General features: G+C 37.4%; 1 protein-coding gene across 5 annotated transcripts in view; it reads left to right on the top strand.

Moving 5' to 3' along the window:
- HECTD4 (HECT domain E3 ubiquitin protein ligase 4) overlaps positions 1-18,418 on the top strand; it is a 77,833-nt gene that overhangs the window by 31,009 nt on the left and 28,406 nt on the right. For 3 of the 5 annotated variants that reach the window (XM_055794929.1, XM_055794930.1, XM_055794933.1), the window contains 26 exons: positions 758-882; positions 1,945-2,098; positions 2,399-2,499; positions 3,545-3,743; positions 5,142-5,288; positions 6,460-6,564; positions 7,373-7,536; positions 7,875-8,108; positions 8,356-8,548; positions 8,710-8,814; positions 8,896-8,984; positions 9,622-9,797; positions 10,247-10,382; positions 10,528-10,669; positions 10,767-10,933; positions 11,442-11,588; positions 11,900-12,084; positions 12,587-12,740; positions 13,099-13,379; positions 13,691-13,880; positions 14,987-15,068; positions 15,707-15,909; positions 16,108-16,243; positions 16,934-17,116; positions 17,371-17,541; positions 17,949-18,118. In XM_055794929.1, coding sequence (XP_055650904.1) covers positions 758-882; positions 1,945-2,098; positions 2,399-2,499; positions 3,545-3,743; positions 5,142-5,288; positions 6,460-6,564; positions 7,373-7,536; positions 7,875-8,108; positions 8,356-8,548; positions 8,710-8,814; positions 8,896-8,984; positions 9,622-9,797; positions 10,247-10,382; positions 10,528-10,669; positions 10,767-10,933; positions 11,442-11,588; positions 11,900-12,084; positions 12,587-12,740; positions 13,099-13,379; positions 13,691-13,880; positions 14,987-15,068; positions 15,707-15,909; positions 16,108-16,243; positions 16,934-17,116; positions 17,371-17,541; positions 17,949-18,118 — 4,139 coding nt within the window. The remainder of the gene's footprint in view (positions 1-757; positions 883-1,944; positions 2,099-2,398; positions 2,500-3,544; positions 3,744-5,141; positions 5,289-6,459; positions 6,565-7,372; positions 7,537-7,874; positions 8,109-8,355; positions 8,549-8,709; positions 8,815-8,895; positions 8,985-9,621; positions 9,798-10,246; positions 10,383-10,527; positions 10,670-10,766; positions 10,934-11,441; positions 11,589-11,899; positions 12,085-12,586; positions 12,741-13,098; positions 13,380-13,690; positions 13,881-14,986; positions 15,069-15,706; positions 15,910-16,107; positions 16,244-16,933; positions 17,117-17,370; positions 17,542-17,948; positions 18,119-18,418) is intronic. The other 2 variants (XM_055794931.1, XM_055794932.1) reach the window with 1 other exon arrangement.

Genomic DNA, 18,418 nt, shown 5'->3' on the forward strand with positions numbered 1-18,418 from the left:
AGTTTTAACTTGTAAAGCTTATGTAGAACCACCTACATCTGTTGTCTGAAATAGTGTGAATTATGTTTGTGGCAAGGTTTGCAGACAGTGGTTGCTTTGCCGATGTAAGGTTGTATTACACCATTAAAATGGTGTAATCTGATATTACTGCTGGAATAGTCTTGAATGAACTCAGAGAAGCCACATTTGTCCTAGCATGCAGGCTGTCTTGTCATAGTAGTTTTTGTAACAGTAACAGTTCTTCTATAATGGTATTGACTTCTGAATTTCTGGTTTGTTAAGCTGATTTTGTCTGCTGCTCTTGGAGACTTCATGTGCTTGTAATCTGCTGCAGTTGAAAATTACTGGTTCAGGCTCATTGAGTAAATGCTAAATACTGTAGTACTGTTGTTGTCTCACTATTCACCCATGTTTTCATTGTTCAGTTTCTCTCTCTACAGTGCTCCTCATACGTGCTAGGACATTCTGTCACCAATGCTGTACCTTGGCTGGCTAACAGCTCTCTCTCCTGTGCTGGACTTGGGGATTCCTTCCCTCTAGAAACTGGGATGTGCATCCTGTAAAATATGCACCTAGTTTCTCCCAGCACTTTGGGGCTTAGCATTAATCAAATTTAAGTCTTGGATGAATCTACTGCTGCAGGCCTGCCAGGTCACATTATCATTCTTTTAATTTAGAAATCCATCGTTTTGTTCTGTTGTCCTTTTTTTGGTATTCTCTAATAATTTAAGTATCCTGTAAATTTTTTTGTACCTAGGAGCTAAAGACCAGCATTTTGTCTCTTGCTACGCAAATTCTGACAGGATGTGATGAAGTCTTAGAAATGCTGCAACAAGTCACTACAGCACTAATAAACAGTGACATTTCTGATAGAGAGCAAAGGTAAGACAAATAGGAGCGTGCTAACTTGCAAACAGTAAACTGTTGCTTTTTGTGTCTTATTGTACAAGCACAGTTAGTATTACTTATTCTTTATCGCTTCATATTGCTCTTTGAATGTATAGGAATTGTTTCTTACTATAGCATTTGCTTAGCACTTATCTTTTGAAGAATTTAGAATCAGACACTTCATGTCGGTACTACTAGCTTGATAATCTATAGAAATTTCAAGTTGGTAAGGTTTTAGCCAGTTACAATGCTCTTTATGAGCAGGGTAACGTACTAGTTAGTCAGCTGGGAATATTCCTGTAAGCTAGAAAATTTTTTTAATTTTTTAAATTCCTGACTATTACATCTCTAGTAGCTGGACTAGATATTTTATCCATGACAAGTCTTGGATGTTGTTGATATCCTGCATGTGTCATCAGATAGCTTGACCTTGCACTTCCATGTCTTCCCTCCCCTTAAAAAAATATATGTTGGGAATGGGATGTTAACAAAAGCTGTGAACCTTTTCTCTCCTTAAACAAACACCTCCCTCTCCCAGTTGTTTCAGGTTTCTGTTTCTATGCTTTTCTGTGTCTGCAAGATTAGTTTTGTTTATTGACAATACACAATTCCTTTGAGATATTTTCAGATAGGCTTCACGCTCAAATATATCATTGTAGCTACAGATTCTTTTCAAGTACTTTTGAGCTATGTGTGCTAGGAGCCTGATATACATACTGAGCAGATACTTTTGTGTTTGATGTGGACTTTCATCCCATGCCCGTGGGAGTTTATAATTTTCTAAGTAATTATTAAACTCTTGATTTACTGTCTTCTGGTCTATCATTGTTAAGTAAGAATTGAGAGCAAAAACTAGGTTGCTAACACTGGAGAAAGGGTAATGTTTTCAAGATAGTAAGTTTTGGGGTTTATTTTTAAATATAATGGAAATGTTCTCTGCTGAATTTTGAATTGCCTACTTACGCAGTCCATTACGAGATTAAACGGATGACTAAAAATAGTAGCGATACTCTATGAAAATAGTTGTTACTCTGTAAACCTTCACTTTCATTGCAGATTAAAAGGCCTGGAGCAAATTACAAAGGCTACTATGCTTGGTCATCTGCTTCCTGTCCTACTGACGTCTCTGATGCATCCAAATTTGCAGACTCTAACTATGGCTGATGCCTTGATGCCTCAGCTGGTGCAGCTGGTCCTTTACACAAGTCAGGTATGGTCTTTGTGTCAGAATTTGTCTACAAAATAAAAAATTGAGGCATGCATGTACTAAAATGCTGTGGATCTTGGTCAACTTTCTGCAATAAGCAATCCACAGATCATAATTTAAGAATTGCTCAACAGCTACAAAAGCTGATAATGCTGGATATTAAACTTGACTGGGTACAACAGCTACTAGGTGGTGATTTATTGTCAATAACAACATACAGTGTGATTGTTAATATATTTCAATGATGAAGTCTTAAAATGATTTGCTGGTTGCATGTTTCTAACACTCTGTTTTGTGCCACAGACTGCACTGCTGCTTAAAACTCAGTCTCCAGTTTTCTCAGAACTGCACAGTTCCCCCAGTGGTGCATCAGAACAGAAGGGGAAGCTGTTACCTGATGAGAGGTGATTTTCTTTAGATCTAGATCTTTTTCCTGGGATAAAATACCTTGGCTGTAATGCTCATTTGACCCTTGCTGTGGGATAAATCTTAAAGCATCAATATTTTTATTTTTTTTTAAAGGCAAAGCTGTAATTGTTTGTGAGGCTGTCTTAGAGATACATAAGCTTTTACAAAAGGCAATTAATTCTAATTTTTTTTTGCATATAGAATTAAATGATTTGTATCTTCAGGTACTTTACACAGGCTATGGTTTGTTTTGTTTTTCTCCTCCCCTCAAGCATTAGGAATTAATTCTAAATGTGCATCTTGGAATAAATTAGACTAAGGAAGACCATCATGAGAAAATGTAAATTGCTCTGGCAGCATAAGATAGTATGAAAAACATTGGAAAGGTATTAAATGGTTTAATTTATGTAGAGAAATATAACTATTTTAAGTCCTGCATTTAAATAGTGTGTCTTAGCTCAAAGTTATACAGCTTCTGCTCAGAAACACGCAGCTAAATTAAATAAGAAATGCTTATCATAGTTATTTGCAGTGTTGCAGAATTTGTTGTATTAAACAACTTGTGATAATGTGTAATGTACTGTGTGAAAACTCTGAAGAATTTATTTTCAGTCCTCCTTCAAATTACAAGCTTCAGTGAAATATTAGGCATATTGCTTTATGACAGTGTAATCAGTTTTGGGTGCTGTCCCAGGAGGGGAGGTTTTTTATGCTACTAAGTGTGTGTTAGAATCCATATATAGTACCATTTATTTTTTTTATGGTGCTACTTAGCTTGTTTACCATAATTTGGAAAGCATAGGGAAAAGTTCAGATTTTACAGGTCAGAGATTGGCATAGTTATCTCTAATGTGCAGAGTTCATGCTATTTAAGTTCTATATTTTCCTGCAACACATCTGTGCCTAAAATGAGTCAATACTTTGTGTCATTATGTATCAATACTGAGAGGTGATTTTTAGTACTTCATAGTTTGATGTCTGAATATATAGTAAAAATCTGTGTGTTGAATTTTAGGACGTAATTTTTCACTCTGATTTCAGAATGCTGGAAGAGAAAGAAGAACCAGGTTTTCTTACGGGTTTGAAGATCCCTGCTCCCTGGGCTGCTGGCAAGACAGTAGAAACAGTTCATCCCGTCAGGGATAACTATAAATTTAAAGAAACTGTACATATTCCAGGAGCCCGCTGTTTATATCTTAGATTTGACAACAGATGTTCTTCACAATACGATTATGATAAGGTAAGCAAGGGCCAATTCAGAAATACTTTCTTTTGTATGTCTTTCCATCAGCAGCATTTCCCATTGTCATCATTTCTGCCCTTGTCTCTTATGGCATCTTATTTCCCATGTTCAGGATAATGCAGGAGGTTTTTATTGATAAGAGCTTATTAGTGTACACGGTAATGCCACAGCCTGCCTACTTCAAGCCTGTAAAGTACAAGGATGCAGAGAGGTTTTTTCTTGTGTGAATAACTTCAAAAGAATTCTTGAGTTTCATCTTAAGACTACACTTAGCTAAACAATAGAAAATGTACAAAGAGTTGTTGACATAAAAAGGCGAGAAAGTGACTCTAAGAGGTGCATGTTTAATGTCTGTTATTCTTAAAACAATCCAGAAAGAATATATGCTGAATTGTTCTTGTGTATTTGTTTCAGAACATAGTATCCAGTGATTGTTTCAATGTTTAAGACCTGTTAATTATGAGGATCTTTTGTTAAGTGTTAGGCTCTGTAATTAGGAAGTTACTTTAAAAGGTGTCAGAAGTAGTAGTTACAAAACAGGAGAGAGATAGTAGGCTCCAGAGGTATGGGGGTTTGAGGTGGAGGGGGGGTGCGTGATTTGAGTGTTCCCCCCCTCAGAAATTCATACCAACTCTTCCTTTATTATTTTTTTTAAGCTCACTTTGTGATGGCTCAGACTGTCAAAGTTTGACTTCCTTCTTGGTTTTCCTGTTTTTTGGTTTTCCATATTTCTCAAATTTTAATCTGGCTGCCTTGTTTGTACATCAGCAGTTTGTTTAAACTGGGCAGGTTAATTTTTCTCCCCCTTGATTATAAATAGCTTGTTTATATAGATTAATATAAACAAGTATTTTCAATTTCAAGAACACAACTAATAACACTTACTTGCTTTAGAGCTACTTGTGCTGCTTGCTAATTCTTGCCATATACTCTTTGACACAGAGCAAGTCCTGTGATACTCCCATTATTTATAAGCATCTTTAATGTCACTCCTTATTGGTTAAACTCTGCCAGAAAACTTTGGGCCTTATCATGTTTCCACTGAAGTCTCTGACAAAATACTAAGTTTGATGGGAGCAAGATCAATCCCTTTATTAGTAGAGGGGCAGTATGTTCTAGTTAGCTCAGCATGAGGACTGGAAGTTATGATTTCTTCTGACTTTGGCTCCCAGTTCTGCTGCTGACTTGCTTTGTGACCTCGGGGACAAGTCGCTCAATTTCCTCTCTGCCTCAGTTTCCCCATCTGTAAAATGGGGATAATAATACTTGCCTACTCACCTCACAGGGCTGTTGTGAGGATTTGTTAATGTTGATAAAGCGCTTTGAAAATATAAAGCGCGGTGTAAGTGCTAAGTATTATTATTATTATTAGATTTTCTTGTTTTTCTCTTACAGTCTAACAGTGTATTTTATGTTTTGAAGTTGGTGATCTATGCTGGTCCTAACACAAACAGTAGGAAGGTTGCTGAGTATGGAGGCAATACACTGGGATATGGCAGCCGTAGTGTCTTAGGAACTGGTTGGCCGAAAGACTTAGTAAAGGTACAGTATTATAATCCAACAATCTTTAACATAGAAAAATCCCCTTTGGAAACAATGTCAAGTCTATTTTAACTCTTATAGCAATGAAGTCAAAGCTTTTAAATGTCTGGTCAGCCATGATGAGATCACTTAAGTCAGCTGTTGTGTCCTTGGGGAATAACTTTAAACTCAACTGTGTGTTATGTGTGGTGCTTCTCTTTGAGCTTATCTTGTTTTGTTATGTCTTACTGGAATTCATTATTGGTACATTTTGGTTCTGGAGTCTCTACTGGCACTACTTTTATCATAAATATATATTCCTAGGACAAATTCTTGCACAATTTGAGGCAATGTGTATTTTCCCAAGGTCTGTGGACATAACTGCATGTTTTTTAACAGTAACCCACAAATGTAACAAGTCGTAAATGTAGCAATTTTCCAACCATTTGTGTTGGGTTTTAAAATTACGTTGGATACTTTTGACAGTAAAGCTAAGACAGAAAAATCTCAAATGTCTTGAAAATTCAGTATTTCAAGAATTTTGCGGTTATGTTCCCTCAGATTGTATGCAGTATGATTTATTTTTTTAATATGTTTGTGCTGCTGTATTGCCCTACACTAAAACTGGGCTTATATACATAACAAAAATTTCCAAAAGAAAAACAAGAAGTAAAAACCTGTAAAGCAATTTCAGACAGGCACTTGGCTGTTTGCAGTTAATGGAATTTCATTTATTTTTCGGACATAGATTTTTATACTGTTTTTTTAGCAAACTCTTCTATTAATGTGTTGACATTCTTCTTGAAGAGCATGTCTGTCTTCCTTCAGGAAGAAAACTGTTGATTATTGCATGGTTTCTTGCAGACAAACAGTGAATGAGTTTTGATGAAAATCAAAGCCAAGTAACACAGATTGATAAATTCTATGTTGGTTTTTTGTTTTACTATGTAGTTAGCCACCAGCAAAATTAAACAAATTTTCAACTAAAAGGTATCCTTACAAAAGGGAAGAATCTTAAATCAGAGTATATTATTGGAGATAAAAATAATACTTAGATAACTGTCATTAAAAACATTAAGCCATAATAGAAGCCACTTTTATGAAAAGCCTGCTTGTTTGCATCAATTCTTAAATGTATCTTCTTTTTTCCCCCCCTCCCCCCCCTCTCCCTCCTCCCCATCAAAATTTTAAGGTGGAAGGAGATACAGTCACCTTCTCCTTTGAAATGCGGAGTGGTCGTGAGCACAACACTCCAGACAAAGCTATGTGGGGCTTTGCTTGCACTGTTCGAGCACAGGTACTCAAACATGACAGATTCCATGGGAGAGGTTCACCTTCAATTTATCTTCTGTCTGTTACACATTCCAAATCAAATAGAAATGTACTTCGAAGTTGGAAGTGAACTTTTGAAATTTAAAACAGTAATTTTTGGCAATAAGACAAACCATCTTTTTACAATGTAAAGGACCTAAGTTTTAGACGTTTGGCTTTCTTAGCTAGAGATATCCTGTGGCATGGTCTGTATCATGCTTAGGGTTTTATGAAGATAGTTATTACCAAGTATGTCTTTATCTGTCTCTTGCTATTGGCACTGGACTTGGGTGAAGGCACTTTAATATCCCCTGCTGCTTGTAGATCAGGATTTCTTTGGAGAGATGGGTATCTTGTAACAACCTGGAAAGCGGAGATTTAATGAGGGAATGCTGATTCCAGCCTATAAAGAAGAGAGGGGAGGGACACTGGGATCAAACATAAGGAAACTTGAACTCCACTGTCAGGAAGCTAGGACTAGGCCTGTGAGATGACAGATCTGCACGCCAGAGAATGACTGAACCAAAAATAACTTTACATTTTCTTCCTTGGTTCAGGAAAATAATGTTTAAATCCTTTGTTTCTTGTCTTAAGGAGTTGTTATATATTGCTTTTAATTGTTAAGTATTTTTTCACTATACCTCTGTATGAGACCTACAATTGATAGATAAATATCTATAACGTTTATATAGAAAATTATATATAAGAAATATAGAATCTCCTATCTTGAAATATATTGGGGAAGGACTTCGTGGTTGATTGATTAGTGCAACTTATCACTGTTCCTACTACAGGAGTCTTCAGAGGATGTGTCAGGAGGCTTGCCGTTCTTAGTTGACCTGGCACTTGGTCTTTCTGTGTTAGCTTGTTCTATGCTGCGAATATTATACAACGGACCAGAAATTACCAAAGATGAAGAAACCTGTCAAGAGCTCTTAAGATCTAAACTATTGCAAAGGTAAAAAAAAAAAAAAATTGATCTGCGTCCGCATGTGGGAAGGTGACTTTTGTAGTTGTGTGCAAGTTGTGTGCAAGTTTTAAGATGAAGTTTTGATAATTTTTCCTGCAGAGTCTGTTGAGCAGTTCTGTGTTGCCTAAAACTAAGGGAGTATTCTCTCTAATAGAGGTTTTCTTTAGAACAAGTAGAGGAGAATTGGGCTATGCTTGCTACAAGCCATGCTGAATATATTAATGTGTAGTCTGTCTTTGTAATGTGTCGTTGTCTTTCTGAAAGAACAGGGAGTGTTAGAGAAGAAAAAAACTGAAAATCCTTTTCATCTGTTCTTATTTTCCCAGGTGCCAGTGGCAGGTGGAAGCTAATGGTGTGATATCTCCAGCCCTTACACCCAGTCCCTCTCCGTTGCCTCTTACTATAGATGAAGATAGAGAATTTACATATCCTTCTGATGTTCTAGTGCCTCCAGTTGGACACTATTTTGATCTGCCTAGGATTAGACTGCCTCCAGGAATCATGATAAAACTCAGGGAAATTTCTGGACGTGCTCGGCCTCAGTTTAGACCTAGTATAAAGTGAGTAGTTATTGTTTTGCTCTGTTTTTCTAACTTGACTTTTGTTGTTTGAAATGTTTGGTGCCGAAGTGAACAAGCTAAAAAAGCAGCAGTGAGGATGTGGCATGCCTGTCATGTATTGTGGTATGCATTTAATATCCTGCAGATATTTATTTGTGAATGCAGCATCTAGTGAATTGTCAATATAAATTGTCAAAGTTTGCCCATTATTCGTGCTTAATCAGTTTGGCTTTACCTATAACCCTAGGGAAGTGATTCAGCCAGAAGTAATGGAGGAGATGGTGGTTTCATGTGTGATTAAACATTTGAATTTGGTTGATGCACTCCAGTCCCTGATAAATTTCCAGTATCAGGAAGAACATGCTGAAGAATATGATTTACTTTGTAAAATTATGGGAGAGACCTTCAAGAAGCTAAATGCCATGGAGAGACAATTGCAGGTAAAAATAAAACTACATAAAACAGAAGGCTTTTTTTAAGAATAAAGTTGTATTAACAGCATTTTAGAAACAGGAATGCAAAATGTACTCAGATTTCTTCTTTTAAGTCTGCTCCTCAAGATGAACAGCTGCAATAGGTATTATTCTTGTCTCTTTATTAGAGTGTGGCCGAGCTGGAGCAGAAATGGCAGAATGAGGTAGATGACGCTATGCATGGGAAGCTGGAGAACAATGTCCCCTTCTTTTATGATTATCATTTCAATGAGGTAAGCATTGTGGCTGCTGTGTGCACTCATGCTTCACGTTGCTCTCAACACATGTTCATCCTCTTCCTTCACTTTGTTTAGGGCAAGATGAAAGAACTAGAACTTCTGTGTTCAATGAAGGAAGTTTCTTTTGATGGAAGTGATCTTGAGAATGTGGTCCTGGCATTAAGGTTAGTAGCTTGGCTGGGGAGTGTACCATTTAGGCAAGGTACTTAAAATAGCGGCAGCTTTAAGCAGCTGTGGAATTTCACTGAGTTCCAAAGGTAGTTATGCAGTTAGTTGCCTACACACACGCTTATCCAGCTAGGCACTTGAATCTCATTGTACCTTGTGACACTTAAAGATGTGAACCAGAAGCTGGTGCTAAATGTTTCGAAAACATTTTATGCCTAATTCCATTAAGAGCTCATAGACCTATAGAAAGAATACAGTCTTTGGGAGCAGATTTAGATGGATGGAATTCAGATGAACTTCTAACCAGGGATGCAGATACTTTAAGACTTTATTTTTCTGTCTGTCTAGCAATATATGATTAAATTGTTAGAAACATTTGTGCTAAAAATATTTGTTACTATATTTTTATGTATTAGCTATATATTAGCTAAATATAATATCTATATTAGTACCTACAGCTGCTAGTACTTACTAACAAATCACTTGTTTGGGGTTTTTTTCTGCTTTGAAGGCATAGAATAGTTGACGCTGTATGCCTTCTTTAAAATAACTGTTCTCACAGTAACAATTCATTTCAGAAGGCATTAGAACAAAATTGATTTTGCTGCTTCTATTTTTCTTTCATAATCTTAGGGAGAAGTTTTTTCAAGAAGTGAATTCACTGATACAGAAGACCTCTCATCCCCTAGCAAAAACAAAAACATTAGTTAAAAGCTTGATGAACAGAGCAGAGCTGTTATTACATGTCACTATTGCGGCACAGTCGGGTATCACAAGAAGTATATCTGGTACCCCTGCAGAGACTCCAGGTACATATCATACTATCAGCATTGTACCTTTTTTTCCTAAAGATATAATTTATTCTTTCTCTTATTATCTCTCTTTAAATTAAATTAAAATTAAACCTTCTCTTTTGCACTTTCTCATATTAAATAAATTCTTTTACAGTAAATGAATTTGTCTTTGTTTTCTGATGGCCATAAACATGGTAAATTAAGGTCTGATTAATAGTATGTCGAATTTAAACTCTAGTCCCCTGAATTTTTGAGGGGAAAATGCTTAACCTAATCAAATCAAAACTAACTTGAAACTAACTGTAAACAGGAAAGTCCTCAGAACTGAGATGTAAGTTCTTGCTTGGACTGGGTTTTCCCCATGTTATGTTATAACTTCCACTGGCATGTCCACAGTGATTTTAAAAACAGTGATTTGTAAAGAACCTCCTACACCAGGACTAACATTCTTTCGTATTCTGCAGCCTGTAAATCAGCATCTGAAACAAAAGTGATATCACATGCAGTCCGCCAGCCTGTCTTTCTTCGCAGTATGTCAGCACCATCTGACTTAGAAATGATTGGTAATGAAGATATTGAGTTTGCTAGATCAAGTCAAAGGTATACAAGCATTTATTCCATTAAACTGCTTTACAATAATGTGGCCTGTGGTGTTAAAATCACCATAAACTTTGCAAGCATAGCAGATTTTTTTTCATTGGATCAGCTTACTGATGCCATGTGTAATTATCCTATATTCTCATAGGCGCCGCCACGTTACCAGCCATAGAAGCAGCTCTTTTACTCTTCTCCAGTCACTGACCATTGAGGACAGCAGAGATAAACCCACATACAGTGTTTTACTGGGGCAACTGTTTGCTTTCATTGGAACCAATCCTGACCAAGCGGTATGTCATTTTACATGTCCTAAACCATGATACTTTCAAATTCAAACCTTCATAAAGAAGGGAGGTGTCATTAACAAAACCAAACCAAATCTTCTAGGTATCCAGCAGTGGTTTTCTGCTAGCTGCTCAGACACGGTGGCGTCGTGGGAATACAAGGAAGCAAGCCCTAGTGCACATGAGAGAGTTGCTGACGGCGGCTGTTCGGGTTGGTGGTGTGACGCATCTTGTAGGCCCAGTGACCATGGTACTTCAGGGAGGGCCGAGGTTTGTTCATTTCTCTGAAAATAATTAAATGTTTCTGTCTCATAGTAGGTAGTACATTGCTTTGTGTGAAGAAAAACCGTGAGAAGTGACTAGCTGTGAGGGCTCAAGCTGGCACAACTAAGCTTGCAACAATTAGTGTGACCCTGTGTGGTAAAAAGGCAGAAACTTCTAAGAAATGCTTTCATTTGGCAGTAGATAAACTTCCCTTTCATACTGGGATGATGTGACCACAGATACGTATATAGAGTATCTTACTGTCCTGAACTTAATTCTAAGTTCATGTTAATTAGGTAGTAGTAGATTTGGCTTATAGTAGTACTGTCATTTAAATTTGATAAATATTTTGTAAGTATTTTGTTTGTGATACACAGTTTTGCTTCTAAATATTCTTTGAGTAATTCTTAATATGTGCCGATTATTATTTTTTTTTTTTAAAACTACATTTGGAAGTCTGTTCGTGTTATTTAACCTAGAAAGCCTGCCATTTCAAATATCTAACTACCAACAGAATTGAAGAGCTCACGTGTGGTGGGATGGTGGAACAAGTCCAGGAAGCTTTTGGAGAGACGATGACGTCTGTGGTCTCGCTGTGTGCTCGCTACCCCATTGCTTGTGCAAACAGCATTGGCCTCTTATGCACAATACCTTACACAAGGTATGAAAGTATTCCTTTCAGGAAGGGAAGGAGGGCATCCACAGCTGTCCTTATTAGCTTTTGCCTTTAAAGAGAAGTATTATATGGAATAAATATATTCCTTTTATTTGTCATGAGGAGTATCTGAGAACATCCTGTTTTCTCAGAATACAGAATTTCAGCTGGGGAAGGCAAGGGAGAGACAGAACCATCTTTCTGCAAAGTGAAGTAACTAATTGCTGAGTTAACAGCAAGTTCTGAATTTTCCGTGTGTCTGTTGCTAGTGACTAAAAAGTTACTTCAGTAAAATCTGAATTCCTCTTCTTCTACAGGAGTGAAGAGAAGTGTTTGGTACGCAGCGGCCTGGTACAACTTATGGACCGGCTTTGCAGTTTAAGCAGCCAGACTGAATCCAGTTCAAATGAAAAACAGACTAAGAAACAGAAGGTGGCCACCATGGCTTGGGCTGCCTTCCAGGTGCTAGCCAATCGCTGTGTCGAATGGGAGAAGGAAGAAGGTAGGAATGCTGCCAACTGTCTTTCTCCTGTGTGCTTTAGAATTGCCCAAGTGCCTGTGACGTGGTGTCAATGTAAAGGCATTTGACTTCAGTACTGTGCGGGTTTGTGGAATACAAAAGTGGATACCAAAATAAGTTGATTTTCTTTTTGGTTTTTTTAATTCCTTTTTTTCCTTCTCACGGGAGTGTTTGTTGCAGATAATTACAAGTCTGCCACCTGGTTCTGTCTAGACATAACCAGAGAACTTGGAGACCCTGAGTGATCACTTATGCTTTACTTCTGTGACAGGATTCATCCGTAACATAGATAAACTTATCTGTGCTATTGGCTCATGGGACATAATGTTGTACAGGTTTTATTTTTAATTAAAGACAGGTTTATATACATAAGTTTTGCTATAGCAAAACAAAAATATTTTTTACTATTTTGTGTGTATGGGTAAGAAATCTGTGGAAGTGTTTTTGTTAATTACAATTGTGTATTCTGGCATTACTTTTAAAGGTGGTTCAACAGAAGCTGTTCATTCGGGTCTGGCTCGTCAGGTCTCCAGCCTTCTTACCAACCACCTCGCGAGAGCTACGGAATGTTGTGGTAATCAAGCTGCAGGAAATGATGCGCTTCAAGATGTTCTCAGTCTTCTTAATGACCTGTCAAGGTACTAGACCTTTGTCTCTGGAGAATGTTTTTCTATGTATGAGAGCAGGTGAGGGTTCTCCTGGGGGTTGTTTTTTGGGTTTGGTTTGTTTGGTTTTGTTTTTGTTTTTTTACAGTAGCAAAGGTAAGGTAACTTTCAAAACCATTATAAAACTTGATTGTAAACTGATATTCATGTTTAATCAGGGCTATTAGATTATGTAATACCTGTTGCAGATACAATTTTGTCCAGCACTGAATTTTTTTTAAATTAAATCTTGTAAATTCATTTGTGTTTAATTCCAAAAGCATCATCAAAAATCAATTCTTTTTTTTTTAAACAGCAGTTACCTGGTTTGTTGGGTTTTTTTCCCTTTCAGGAGTCACATAGGTAAAGCAATCCTCAGCCAGCCAGCCTGTGTGTCCAAGCTTCTGTCACTTCTCTTAGATCAACGTCCTTCTCCAAAGTTGGTCCTTATAATCCTCCAGTTGTGTCGTGCTGCACTGCCTCTCATGAGTGTTGAGGACTGTGGAAATGTGGAATTGCCTCCCTGGAGTTATTCAGTGCCCTCTCTGAACAGTGAACAGGATGATCCCAGTGACCCAGCCTCCAAGATTGCCTCTCTGCTGTTGGCAAAGCTGGCAGATTATGTAGTACCAGGTACTAGCATCTTTTTGATGTCATGCTAATTTGAGAAATTGCAAAGCAAGTCATGTTTCTGCAAGGAGCTTTTGTATTGATGGAAAGCTTAAGTGGGAAAAGAAATGTGATATGTCAGTGTTGAAAGATGGGATATTTCTGTGACTTTCCATCTGCTTCTTAACTGTTCTCAGACTAAGTTGTGTATCACAGTGATGTTTTAGACACATCTCAGGTGTGTTAGCATTAGTTTCAAGGGCAAGACGGTTCGTTGGTGGAGCTCATGTTGTGTGTTTTTCTTTTTTCTTTTTTTTTTTTTTTTTTGTTTTTAGGGTGCCAAACAGTTCTTTCTCCAACTGCCTCTGAGCCAGATACTACTTTGGCAAAAGCCAGCCCTAAAAATTCCATAAAAGGTGATAAAGATCCTGGAGAAGAAAGTGAGGCAGTTGATGGTAAACTTTCTATTTTTATTCATAAACGGGAAGACCAGTCATCCCATGAAGTCCTTCAGCCATTACTAAGGTAACCTTAACTCACTGGCTTGGAATTAGCAACCAATTTCGGCAGTTCAGTTTATCTTCTTTTTTTAAGTGCTACAGCTGTAGAAAAATGTATCCTAGACATAATAGTAAATGGGAAAGCAAAATGTCTTCCCAGTTTGTTGTTACTGGCAGAATAATAATATAATGCAAAAATGGTTTAGCATTAACTCAGTGTACTGTTACCTGGGTAAAAATGCATACCACTATGCTGAATTTGTGGTGAGGCAACAGCAGAAAAAATTTAAATCCCAGTGGTTCCTGAACTTGTCTGTTTTGTAGAAGACTATTTAGCAATGATGAGAGCAGCAAAGCTGAAACAAAGCAGAGTATTCAGATGTATAAAGGGAGGAGGGGGATAGGAAGTGTGATATTTTGTTTTTGCCTTGCTTACAAGCCACTTAAGCCACTAGCAAAGGAACATAAAAACACCTTAATCTGTCTGAAAACAGTCATGAAAAATTAGCTACCTAAATGATACTTCATCAGAAAAATTGAATGTATGTTGTTACAGTATTACAGAATATGTAGGACTAACAAATAGAATCAAAGCAAAATATCTTTACAAGCATTACTTTTAATAATGCATATGCTGGATAATAATTTGCGATTACAGCTTTTATTACTCTTAGTGCACATCTGGGTTCTGAGATCTCTGACTATCAAACAGCCAATGCTATCACCTCTTGCATTTTGTGTTAGTTGTTTCATCTTCCCCCACTCCAAAGTGGTTTTAAACCCATGCCCTAAAAATGATACTCAAGGCTATAACTGTTGGGTGTTCTTAAGTGAACTCAGAGTCCTTAGGTGTTTGTGTTCAGTAAAAGCCAATTTTATGATGCTTCTTTTTGAGGGGGAAGGGTTAAATTGCTATGCAAGTAACTACATTCAATAGTATTAAATTCCTGTAGTAATTACAGTGCAGTTGTGTATGTCCTTGACTATCAAGTATTTCTATTACTGTTGAGCAATTCAGTTGCAAGGGTTGCTTTCAAATAATTTGAAAACATGTATATTATATTAAATTGGACAGCTATTTTTTTCCACCAATGAAAACAAAGCTAATGTGTTTTGTTTTCACTTTAATAGTAGCTCAGAAGGTCGTCCATTCCGACTAGGAACTGGAGCCAATATGGAGAAAGTGGTGAAAATGGATCGCGACATGACAAAAGTAAGAAAAGGAATAACTGAAGAATTACTCAACATTGTAAAAATCGGTGTCCAGTCAGAATTCATGGTTTTCAGTGATGTTAAATCCCCTTTGTTAAATGTTGTTTAATTTACAGAACTGTTCAGAAAGATAATGTTAACATTATGTATGAAGTTATATAGTTACTGATGTAAATACAGGGGTAAAAGATGAAAAAGAATTTCAGTTAATGCTTCTTCTAACATTGTAGGTTATGTTATAGCCACTTCAATAGTCTCTTTCCTGAAGTGTTTCATGCACATCGGTAGTACGAATTTTAAACCACATGCTTAAATTTTCATGTGTGTTTTCAGACACGTTCTTGAGTGTTTGTATTGGAAATACTCATGTGTGGCTTTTTGATCAGAGAAGAGAAACTATACATTAAGCTAAGAACAGAATATTGAAGGCAATGAATGCACATTGATCTGATCTCTTCGTAGATGAGAAAAAGCAACAGATTAAAACTGTCTTATGATTGTGACTAATACATATGCAGGAAGGTGTTTTGATGTGTTCTCAGCACTTCTACATATGCAGAGGGAGGGGAGTTAAATGCATCGCATAGTGTGGCCTTATAGACCTAATGAGTATTTATCTTACGGCAATTTTGTTTTCAGAGTGGCTGCTGTGAAGTTATTACAGAAGAAGCTGCTGCAGCTCTTCGAAAGGCAACTAAGTGGGCACAGTCTGGTCTAATTGTTAGTGTTGGGCCACCCATAGAAACCATCAATCCAGAAGCTACTAGTGGGTTGTCCACCGGGGACAAAAAGAAGACCGCACAAACCTCTATTTGCAGAGAGAGGAATTCTGAGCTTGCCAGGTAGGTCACTTCAGTGCTGTACTTAAAGTCTAAATTCTGCTTTTCTGTGTATCAGTATTTGTGGTGCTCTAGAAAATAAACTGGATGTTCATAAACTTCCCTTTTATTGTGCTGCATATTGTTGTTGACAATGGAAGCTTCTTTTCCTTCTCTTGTTTTGAAATTTGAATGGGCAGCTTGCTTTCTTGTCCTGTACAGGACTGATCCTGTGAGGCCATTCATTAGTGGTCATGTTGCAAACAGCATGGCAGCAGAGGTGATCGCTTTGTTACATAGCTTGTTGATGGCACCAGAATCCAATGCAGCTCAGATATGGACAACAACTGCTGAAAAAGTAAGCAAATAAAAGATTAAGTATCAAATTCTACATCAAGCATGTATTGAGTAGTTAAGAGCACTTATTTATTAGCGATTTCCTAAGCTACTCCTTTTTTGATTTACTACTACTGATGCTTCAAACCGGGATGTGTAACTGCATAGAAGCAGCCCCTTCTAGTAGATAGTATCTATCTGATGACTTAAGGTAGAATAAATAATCAAAAATTATCCAGCATTAGGGAATTGCCATTCTGCAATTCACCTATCACTTTTCAGTAATTAATAATGCTGATTTTCTTGGGAGTTACCTTGGCTTTGCCAGGTAGTTATTCTACCTTTGCTATTCAGTCCTCTTTGCCATGACCTCTGAGGGTCTGAAGTGTTGGCTGGAAGGTGCAGCCCACTGCTTTTATGTTCCTCTGCATCCGGTAGCACCTAATCTGTTGCTTAGGCTAAATCCCCGAGTGAAGACTTCTGCTGAGACCATGGATGTAACTCCACGATTCTAAAAGTTACTAGGGAATAGAACTGGCTTTGATGGTGTTCACACTTCAGAGAACTTAGAATATTCCAAGTTATATAATTCCCTTCAAGAACAAAAATAATTCTTCTGAGACTGTGTGTGTGGGCTGGAGGCTTGGGGTATTGGTTTTTGCTTGAATTGTGCTTTGAAGTCATTCTCTGGTATTTTTGCTTCTGTCTTCAGGTTCTGTCTCGGGCTCTGATGTACATTCCACAACTTGGGAAATATGCAGAAAGTATTTTGGAGAATGGGAGTAGCAGTGGAAGGAAACTTGCTAAACTTCAGAGAATTGCTCGGCAGGCAGTAGCTGCCCTTTGTGCTCTGGGTGGCTTTAAGGAGACAATTAAAATAGGGTCTGAAGTTCAGGTAACCCAGCACCATTCCTGTTTTGTACCTTAGATGAGAACTGGTGCTTTTGACCATGCTTTGCCTGCATTGGCATATTTGTGAAGCGGTGTGCAGACTGCCTGTGATTGTGAAGCAGTTGCAGTAACACTTGTAGAGACTGCTACTGTGTGTTATTTTTTTCCTAAAACATCCAGCGCTAATTGTGTGTGGTGTTAAACACTCTTTCTTGTTTGTAAAGCCTTAAATCTTATGCAAACCTTTTTTGGTTGTAGGTTTTGGGTAAAGGAATAGCAGGAAGCATTGGAGTTGTGGCATCTATTAATGAACAAGAAGGTATAGCAACGGTCAAATTTCCACCTACCAGTATAGACGGTAGAAAGACCTCACAAGCATCAGACACATTAACTATTCCATTATCTAGGCTCTGTGTTCCAAGATCTGAGGTACGGTAGTTTTAAGAAATCCAGTATTAAGTATAATATCAATTATTTCTTTTTTTGGTCACAGCATACTGGCAATTAATCTACAGCATGTAAAAAGTCTGTTTCATCTTTGATTAAAGATTATTCGTAAAGTTTGCCTCATTATTTTAAACTTATCTTAACAATATCTATATTTATGTTCTCATTCAAGTAACATGGATATTCATCTGTTGGTACTTAAAGATGTTCCATTGCATACTGTGTTGGGTTTTTTGGTTTTGTTTCTATTTTTTTCTTTTTTTAACTGGTGTTTGGTGCTGGTTTTGTGATAGTACAAAATAAGAATTAACTCCAGGTAATAAAACGCCCTCATTTCTTAGAAACTAACTACTTGAATTTAACTTTTTACCGTGCCCCCCCACCATCAGGCATTGCCTCTTCATAAACTGTCCATTACTGAGAAGGTAGTACAGGCAGTCCAGTCCATGTTGCTTCCTCAGGAGGGAAGTCTATCTATTCACACCTCACTTCCTGCAACAGGAGATGGCTCAACTCCAGTAATGGCAGTGGTCCGGCTTCTTGCTGAAATAAGAACCAGGTGAGTTATTGGTTTTTTGTGCAGCACCTCTGTCTGTTTTGATACCGTACACAAATGTTCAAGAAAATCGCACAGGTTCTTATTGTCTTCCTCTGTGGGTATTGATATATGACAACAGGGGACAATGCAAAAGTTCTTGCTTGCTTCCTTAAGTACATTTGATGCCTGGATGATGTTCAAATGAGCACAAAAAATAGTGCCTCTTGTAACACTGACAATGAATTGAGCAAATGCTTCATATAAGTAAACATTATGAAGCAGGGGAAAGCTGTCACTGTGGAAGTTCCAATGGAGGGCTAA

This window comes from Falco peregrinus, chromosome 2 (genome assembly GCF_023634155.1).
Source record: "Falco peregrinus isolate bFalPer1 chromosome 2, bFalPer1.pri, whole genome shotgun sequence".
Lineage (NCBI taxonomy): Eukaryota > Metazoa > Chordata > Aves > Falconiformes > Falconidae > Falco > Falco peregrinus.